General features: G+C 52.7%; 1 protein-coding gene across 1 annotated transcript; it reads left to right on the plus strand.

Annotated features, from left to right (window-relative positions):
• The first annotated feature begins 740 nt into the window (after positions 1-740).
• Positions 741-8,371, plus strand: MUL1 (mitochondrial E3 ubiquitin protein ligase 1). The gene is made up of 4 exons (NM_001192182.2): positions 741-1,010; positions 4,326-4,413; positions 5,060-5,180; positions 6,427-8,371. Exons 1-4 carry the CDS (start codon positions 891-893, stop codon positions 7,148-7,150), a joined length of 1,053 nt encoding a protein of 350 aa, NP_001179111.2. The 5' UTR covers positions 741-890; the 3' UTR covers positions 7,151-8,371.
• Positions 8,372-9,205: the final 834 nt, after the last annotated feature.

Raw genomic sequence — 9,205 nt, forward strand, 5'->3', positions numbered from 1 at the left:
CAGTCCTGCCAATGAATATTCAGGACTGATTTCCTTTAGGATGGACTGGTTGGATCTCCTTGGAGTCCAAGGGACTCTCAAGAGTCTTCTCCAACACCACAGTTCAAAAGCATCCATTCTTCGGCGCTCAGCTTTCTTTATAGTCCAACTCTCACATCCATACATGACTACTGGAAAACAACAGTTGTAGCTATAATTATAAATTAGTAAAGTAAGTTGTTATGTGTGGTGCTGGCAGATTAAGGAGTTACTTTAGTGATCTAACCTCCTGTCTTGGAGGTAATAAGCTGTGCAGTCCGGTAAATTCCTCTCCAGTAGCAGTGTGACTTTCAGCACACGCACTAACCTCTCTGGCCTGTCTTCTCATGTGTAAAGCGGAAGAATAAAAGCCAAGACCCAAGGTTTGCCCTGAAACTTAAATGTGTACTCCCCGTAAGTGCTTACCTGACGTTCTTTCCTTCCAATCCAATGGCAGAGTCATCGAACAACTCCTGCAATAATAATAACCCCAGGAAAGCAGAAGCCCTGAAACAGTGGCACCGCAAGCGATACAATTACGGCCAGAGTTGAAGCGGTCGCGGAGCGACGAGAGATCGCTCAAGTTCCGCAAACCATTCCGCACTTCCAACTCCTGGAGACCCGACTCCAGCGGAGGCAGCTGATGCTTGTCCATTACCATGGCAACAGCACCTTCCGGTCTGTTGTGCCCGCCCTCCCCCCCCCCTTCCGGTTCCGGGTCCCCTTCCGGTTCCGGGTGCTGTGCCTTCGGCGGGCGGCTGGCTGCGGGCTTCCGGGAGGAGTCGTCTCCGGGGGTGTGGTTCCGGGTGGCGGGAGGCTGAGGGGCGAGGGGTCGCTCGAGCGCGCCAGCCTCGCCAGGGCTCGGCGCAGCCATGGAGAGCGGAGGGCGGCCCTCGCTGGGCCAGTTCATTCTCCTGGGCACCAGCTCTGTGGTCACAGCCTTCCTGTATTCCGTGTACCGGCAGAAGGCCCAGGTCGCCCAGGAGCTCAAGGTCAGTGCCCCAGCCCGCCCGGCCTCAGCCGGCCATGCCGCCCCGGGGGAACGGTGAGGCCCCCGACCTGCAGTGGGCCGCTCCACCCTCGGGAAAAGACCCCACAGAGGAACCAGGCTCTGGGACGGCGTCGCCCGGCCCCCAGGAGCCAGGATCAGAGTTCGGGTCGCGTGATAACGGCTTCCCTTCCTCCTTTCTCCCAAGTTCTTCTCGTTGCTCAGAATAAATCTTGACTTCATCACTTTATTGACGAAAAAAATCTTTATTGAACACTTGCTATGCTCCAGGCGCCGAGCCTGGGTCGAACAGACCGAAATTCCTGTCTTCATGGAGAGTGCATTCTAATCCAACCAGACAGACAGTAAAACAGTCAATCAGATGGTGTGACACGTGGGGATAAAAATACAGCCTAGTGCAGGGAAGAGAGGAAATGGGAGTGCTGGAGAAAGGGAGGTTTGCTCTTTTAAATAGGGTGGCAGTTGAGCAGAGCCCAGGAGGATTTGAGGCTAGCGTGCAGGTGCCTGGGAGGGGACAGCTCCTTGCTTCTGCAGACTCTGCCTTTTTATATTATGGCCATTTAAAAAATATTGCTCACTTTCCTAATGCAGCACCTGACGGTTTACACAACATATTCCCATCTTGGTTTTAGTTCTGCTTCACAGTAATTTGAGGTAGATGAAATGATACCTCCAACCTGCCAATCAAGAAATCGAAACTCAGAGGAAAGGTCTCTACAGGGTCAGTTTGGAGCTTAAACTTAGGTCTTTTGATTCCGAGTGTAGGGTTTTGTTGTTGTTGTTGACCACATTTCCTTATTATGAATGTGTGAGTGGCTCATGAGAGATGAACCTCATTAGCTAAGAAATGGCATCTTATCCTTCCTTCCTTCTAGGTTCTAACTCAATGGTTAACAGAGAATAGACACTCAGTAAATATTTGTGGATTTGTTTGGGGTGAAATTTCTTTTTTAAAAAGGTGAATTTCTTCGAGGCCGTGCCGGGCTTTCTCGAGCTGTGGCGAGCAGGGCCAGGGGCTACCCTCTAGCTGCGGTGTGCAGACTTGTCCTTGCAGTGGCTTCTCTAGCTGCAGAGCATAGGCTCTGGAGTGCAGGGCTTAGTTGCCTCGAGGCAAGTGGGAATCTTCACGGACAGGGGATCGAACTTTGACTCCTGCATTGGCAGGTGGATTCTTAACCACTGGACCACCAGGGAAGTCCTGGCTGGAATATTTTCATAATACAGCAGGGCTTAATTTGACATTTATTTGGAAGACGGATGCCTCAGCCTGACACGCTTCGTTATCGTCAGATGATTTGCGTTGAGAGCTTAGAATCAAGTGTGTGAGTTTTGCAGCGCACCTAGTTACCAGGGAGTTGAGTTTGGGGTGTGAATCACAGCCTGGTGAGATTCCAGCTGCCTTCTCGTCTGCTTGATTAAATTACTTCTGAAATGACTGGCTGTGGTTGTAACTTATACTTCAGTTTCTGACGCTGAATCAGAAATCGCATTGGCATCAAGCTGGCTAGAGATGGGATCCTTTGAAGCAGTGAGTGCTCAGGGATCCATCTTTGGGTGACCTTAAAAGCTTTGCCAATTAGTTCCTCAGTGAGGATGAAATAACTAGCTCCTGCCTGGAAAAACAGTTGGGACTCTGTCTTAGGCTCTATTTTCTTGATCCAATTACATAACTTGCCAGACTAGGGTTTGTGTCTTCCCCTTTTACATGTCTCACAGTGATGGGAATGCATATTTATCGCATACCTACTGTGTGACAGCCCCTGGTCTGGATTCTTTCACACCTTAAGTTTCATTTCATTCACATGAAAATCCTGTGAGATTGTTTTGCCCACCTTTTACATGTTTTGAAACTGAGACTGTGATAAATTAAGTTGCCCAGAGTCAAAATAGATGCCTTGAAGCTTGATTCAGTCACAGGCTTTCTGACTGAATTTCACCTCCTTTCCTTCTAAAAAATGTTTAGACTATCCTGTGGTGGATATTTGACTATTTAGGTGACTTAGAGCAAATTACTTCACTTCTCTGAGCCTCAGTTTCCTTATCTGTAATTGGGGGTGATAATGTCTACCGCAGAGGGATGGTATGAGCATTAAATGGGGTTATGCATTTAAAATGCCTAGCAGAGTGCCTGGAATGTAGTATATGTAAGTGCTTAGTTATTCACTAATGTCTTCATCAGAATTGTATTTAGTGCCTGCTACGGGTCAGGCACCGTCTCGGCACTGGGGGACGGCAGTGCACAAGACCAGCAAGGCCCTAGGCCTCCTGCGCTTACAGCCCAGTGGAGGGGGAGACCGACAATAAACGAATAAATGAACCTGAGTGTTAGCTGTTGTTACTGCCCGTTGTTTTTATTACCTTCGCAGTGTACGTGGGTAATAATTTTTATTGACCTTGCTCCTGTTGTTTACTGGGTAGCAATAGCTTAAACTCAGAGGGACCTTAATATGTATCCAGTACTACCCACCTCGTGTCTGGTATCCTTAAGATGGTGTTGATGAAAATACCTGAAAGCAGGAACCGTTTCCTTCATTCGTCCCTGAACCCCTGGCCCCCAGCACAGTGCCTGGTTCAGGAAATGTTCAGTGGCTTTCTTAATTTTACCTTACTTTTGATGGAGCAGTAGCAGGCTTGTTTGGTTCCCAAGTACAGCAGATTGGGATGAGAACAGGAAGGAGTGGAGAGCTGGGGTCTGTGAGGGGAAGGGAGCGGCAGAGGTGACTGTGTTTGCCTGTTTATGATGGGGAAGCGGGCAGACAGAGGAGGAGAATGTTTAGCACTGGTTCACAAAGCCGCGCCCTATAGTGCAAAGGCAGTGCTCTATTACAGTGTCTGATGCAGAGTGTGAACTGCCAAGGGCCCGGGGATAACGATAACCTACCACTGCCCGAGCCCCTACCACGTACTGGGCCCTGGTTTACGTGCTTTTCCACATAAACTTCGGATGCATGGTTCTGTGTTGTCGAGAAGAGATCAAATTACATTCAGTCTGTGGTATGCAGATTGATGAGTGCCTTTAATATTTTCGTCTTAGTAAGTGAAACTGAAAAGGGCTGTCTGGCCGGTTAACTGCAGCTGGAATGGAAGTGGCAGCCCCATTTGCAGGTGGCAGAGCGAGGTGCCTGTTGATGTGGTGAAAGTGCTGGGACACAGCTTTGGAATCTGACCGTCCTTAGTCTCTTTCCTGCCTGGTTCCCTTATTCTCTCAATGTGAAAAAAAGAGTCATTTTCTTTCTTCACTTGTTTGATTGAGCATGTCAGTATTCAACAGTCATTGCAATCTGTTGTTTCCATTTAGGGAGCTAAAAGAATCCACTTGGGTGAAGACTTAAAGAGTATTCTTTCAGAAGCTCCAGGAAAGTGTGTGCCTTATGCTGTTATTGAAGGTATGTTTATTTATTGGTAAAATGAAAAATAACTCAGTCTTTCAAAGTTTGATAAAGATCTTCCTGGCTGACATTGACGGCCTTTTGTAGCCTTGGGGTGGGGGTTCAGAATTTGGACTTTGGGGTCAGGAAGACCTGGGTTACTGCTGTATGATTGTGAGGAAATTACACAAGCTTTCGAGCCTCCATTGCCCCATCTGTAAAATATACTTTGAAAGTGCAAGTTGATCTGAAAGTGAACGTTGCTCAGTCATGTCTGACTGCAACCCCATGGACTGTAGCCTGCCAGGCTCCTCTGTCCACGGAATTCTCCAGGCAAGAATACTGGAGTGGGTAGCTATTCCCTTCTCCAGGGGATCTTCCCAACCCAGGGATCAAACTCTGGGTCTCCTGCATTGCAGGCAGATTCTTTATTGTCTGAGCCACCAGGGAAACCCAGAATATACTTTACAGGGTGGTTGTAACACTGAAACGATGTGATCCATGTAGACTGCTCATCAGAGTGCCCCCAAAGCACAACTGTTGGTGATAGCAGTGTCCTCACTTTGATTAATTAAACTAACTCAAACTAAAAACAAAATCTAAATTACTTTAAAGGAAAGGACAGAAGAGTTCTACAGAAATAAAATAATTTGTTTCCATTTAGGAGCTGTTCGATCTGTTAAAGAAACGCTTAACAGCCAGTTTGTGGAAAATTGCAAGGGGGTGATTCAGCGGCTGACGCTTCAGGAGCACAAGATGGTTTGGAACCGGACAACCCACCTCTGGTGCGTATCCTTGCTCCAGGGGCCCAAACCTCGAAGATGGTCAGCTGAAAAGCTGACGTCCTGGCCCTGTCTCCATGTCTTCAAGCTGTTCCTGAGAGAGAGCGGAGACCAGTCTCAGTGCCACTGAGATCTCTGCCACTGCAGTCTCCTAGGCGTCTTGTCCAAATGCAGATTCCTGGCCTCTCTTCCAGATCTGCCTAGATAGAATTTCCAGGATAGGGGACCTGGAGTCTGCAGATATGCACACTAAGGGTTGAGAAGCACTGACTGATGGCATGGATTGATGATTTTCAGTGCTCCATGCTGTAACATGCAGTACCATTTTTCCAAATGATCCTCGGGGGGTTGTGTTTTGGAGTTTTATCTTAATTTTTATTGTAAAAAATTAAAAATTCAATTTTAATTTTTATTAAGGCTGCTTAACCTGCAATCTCCTCTTATTAACGAAATTTTAAGTGCAGCAGTGCAGAACCATTAAGTACGGCACGAGGTTGTACAGCAGATTTCAAACTTACTCGTCTTGTAGAACCGAAACTGCACCCGGTGAACGCCAGCTCCCGTTGTCCTCTTTCCGCAGCCCCTGGCAGTCTCCGTTTTCCTCTGTTCGGACGAGTTGGGCTGCGTTAGACACTTCACACACACGGGGTCCTGTAGTCTCCATCCTTCTGTGGCCGCCTTAGTTGCTTTGCTCATGTCCCCCAGGCTCACCCGTGCTGTCGCATGTGGCAAGGTTTCCTTTTTCTTTCTTGTTTTAAAGGCTGACTAGTATCCTGTTGTATGTATGGACCGCATTTTCTAAGTTCATTCATCGATAGACATTGATGTTGTTTCCGTGTTTTGGCTGCTGTGAATAAGCAGTGAGCCAGGGAGCACAGATCTCTCTTCCAGATCCAGATTTCAGTTCTTTTAGATCCACGATCCGAAGTGGGATTGCTGGGTCATATATGGTAGTTTTTAAATTTTTTGAGGGATTTAAGATAAAAATCGATCTGTCTTAACGGGGGCAAAGGGAAATAAAAAAGAGTAGAGGTGATCTCTGATGGCATATGTTGCCCACTGAGGCGGCCAGAGAACCGGAAAACCTGCGCTTCCTCTTCTGAGGCTCTGGAAGAGGGTGGGTCTGTCGTCGTCTTCTCGTGCTCTCAGTTCACGCTTGATCCTGCCTGGCCTTGAGGTGGACTCCACCCTCGTCTGGCTGTGAGGTATTCGCGGTCCTCTGATTTACCTTGGGCCCTCATTCCTGCAGGAACGACTGTTCCAAGATCATTCACCAGAGGACGAACACGGTGCCCTTTGACCTGGTGCCCCACGAGGACGGCGCGGGCGTGGCCGTGCGCGTGCTGAAGCCCCTGGACGCGGTGGACCTGGGCCTGGAGACTGTGTACGAGAGGTTCCACCCCTCCACGCCGTCCTTCACCGACGTCGTCGGCCACTACCTCAGCGGGGAGCGGCCCAAGGGCGTCCAGGAGACGGAGGAGATGCTGAAGGTGGGGGCGCCACTCACGGGGGTGGGCGAGCTGGTGCTGGACCACAGCTGCGTGCGCCTGCAGCCCCCCAAGGGGCCGGGCATGCAGTACTACCTGAGCAGCCAGGACTTCGACAGCCTGCTGCAGCGGCAGGAGTCCAGCGTCCGGCTCTGGAAGGTCCTGGCGCTGGTCTTCGGCTTCGCCGCCTGCGCCAGCCTCTTCTTCCTCCTCCGGAAGCAGTACCTGCGGCGGCGGCGCGAGCGGCAGCGGCCGGAGGAGGAGTTCCGGGAGCGCGCGTGTCCCGAGGAGGACCGTCCCGAGGAGGACCGAGAGGGCCCGAAGGGCGCCTGCGTCGTGTGCCTGAACAACTTCCGGTCGTGTGTCTTCCTGGAGTGCGGGCACGTGTGCGCCTGCACCGAGTGCTACCGCGCGCTGCCCGAACCCCGGCGGTGCCCGATCTGCAGGCAGGAGATCAGCCGCGTGGTGCGCTTGTACAACAGCTAAGGCGGGGCGCGGGGGGACCCTGCCCCGCTTCGGGGGCGTTATCATCTCCGGGCCCTTACAAGAGCAGTGACGGGGCCGCTACCAGCTGCCGAAGGCCGCCTTTATCCAGCGTGGAGGTGGCCTTTGCCAGCCCGGAGCACAGGCGCACAACCCCATGCCCCGCCCTGGCATGGTCGACGGGGGTGCCGCGACCCTTTCCTGGAGCCAGGTGAGCCCGTGTGTGGCTGAGAAGAGCTCACCGCCCAAGCGCCAAAGTCCGTGGCCTCCAGCTTTTCTGTCCCTGTTGCCTTCTCCCCACTCCGCCCCCCTCCCCCCGGTGTGGGTCCCTGTGGACCTGAGCCTGAAAGACTGGCCGGAGGGGAGAGCAGAGTTGCCTCGAGGAGCCGCCTGAGAGCAGACTGGGGGGCAGTCTTCCTCCCGCTTGCTTACCCCACCCCCACTCCCCAAGGAAGAGCCTCCAGGCTGGTCATGTGCCCCCCGCCCCTTACCTGCCGGCCTCCCGCGTGTGCACACGTGGATCAGCATAGAAGGGAGTGAATGCAGCGGCCGCCCTCTGCCTAACGGGCCGGGACTCTGGTCGGAGAAGGGAGGCAGGTCGCTGCCAGGGGCACTTGGAACGGTGCCCGTTCATTGTTCCCCTGTGGCAGTGCGGACAGGGCCACTTGGCTGCAGCCTTCCTGGGGCCACGGGACCTAAAGAGGGCGCTGGGAGCACGCGGTCTGCCCTGACTTGGAACTCGGAGGCGTGAACCGGCTGAGGGCTGGCTCTGGTTTTCTCTGCCCAGGCTGAGCTGGAAAGGTCTTAGCCCCAAAGGAAGCAGTAAGGATGTTGCTGTCCCAGCCTGGAGTCTTCTCAGCTCCTCACGGAGGCTCCCACCAAGGAAAAGTAGCAGCCAGCATCTTGAGCTCGGGGCCTTGTCCAGGCTAACCCTAACCCCGCCACCGAAGAGCTTACGCCCCAGGGGCGTCATCACGCCACCCCTTCACTCCTCCCCCGACCCGTTTGCGTTTGTGAGAGGAGCCGCGAGCCCCTCACACTGCCTGTCAAGTGTCCAAGGTCACTAAGTCACGTGCACAGCACTTTCTTCTCTCCCTTCCCTGGCTCTGAGCATCCATGCCCCAGCCCCCTTCGTGCAGGGGAAGGGGGCGTGCTCTCGGGGCTGGCACCAGCTCTGTGCAGTGTCCAGTGTGGGCAGCACTAATAAAACTCCTTCTCACCGAGTGTGAGCATGTTGCTTTGAACAGTTCGATGGCTAGGCTGATGCTTCCCTGGGGGGATGGTGTCTGGTTTTGATAGGATGAACTGGAGACCTTGGCTGCAAGGAGGTCTGGGGCTCCCCACGGTGGGGGCAGCTTGGTGACGCTAAAAGAGGGGGGCCGAGTGGGGAGCCTCAGGGCAGCCTGGAGACTACCTGCAGGTCATGCCTGGCCTCGCCCCGAGCCGTCCTTGAAAAGTGCTGTCCTGACATCCTGAACACAGGCTGTGAGGCTTCACCTGTCGCAAGAATGGGACAGGTGGGCACTGGCGTATGTACGCAGTGCTCTTTCCGACCTCAGTTTCAAGGTAAGTTAATCCTCACAAGGCCCTGCGGGCTCGCATGACATCTCATCCTACAAGCAAAGAAACTAGTCCCGAGAGGGCATGTTCCCTGGGTCAAAAGCACACAGCTGGTGAGGCGGTGGTCCACATTGAAACTCCAAGCTGTTCAGTCTTCCTGACCCTCCTGCTCACCGGCGGTGGGCCAGTTCCCTTGGTGCTCATAGGGACGCCCCACAAGATGCTGTTCCCCATGGTGGTGGAGGAGACCATGCTCTGGAGGAGGAGGCAGATTGGTGACAGCCCACTTGCCCAGTGAGTCCTGTCCAGGGAGGTGGTACGACCCTGGCTTTATATAGAGGCGTTGGGCGGGGGTGGCATGATGGCAGGGGGACTGGTGGGGCTGACCTCGGAGCATCTCAAAAGCATCTGCTGTTCCCTTTAGTAGGCGCTTTGAAAGAGCCCAGGTTATGAGGATGAATGAACTGCTGTGTGTAGGGGTGAGTGGGGGAGGAGGGT

This window comes from Bos taurus, chromosome 2 (assembly GCF_002263795.3).
Source record: "Bos taurus isolate L1 Dominette 01449 registration number 42190680 breed Hereford chromosome 2, ARS-UCD2.0, whole genome shotgun sequence".
NCBI lineage: Eukaryota > Metazoa > Chordata > Mammalia > Artiodactyla > Bovidae > Bos > Bos taurus.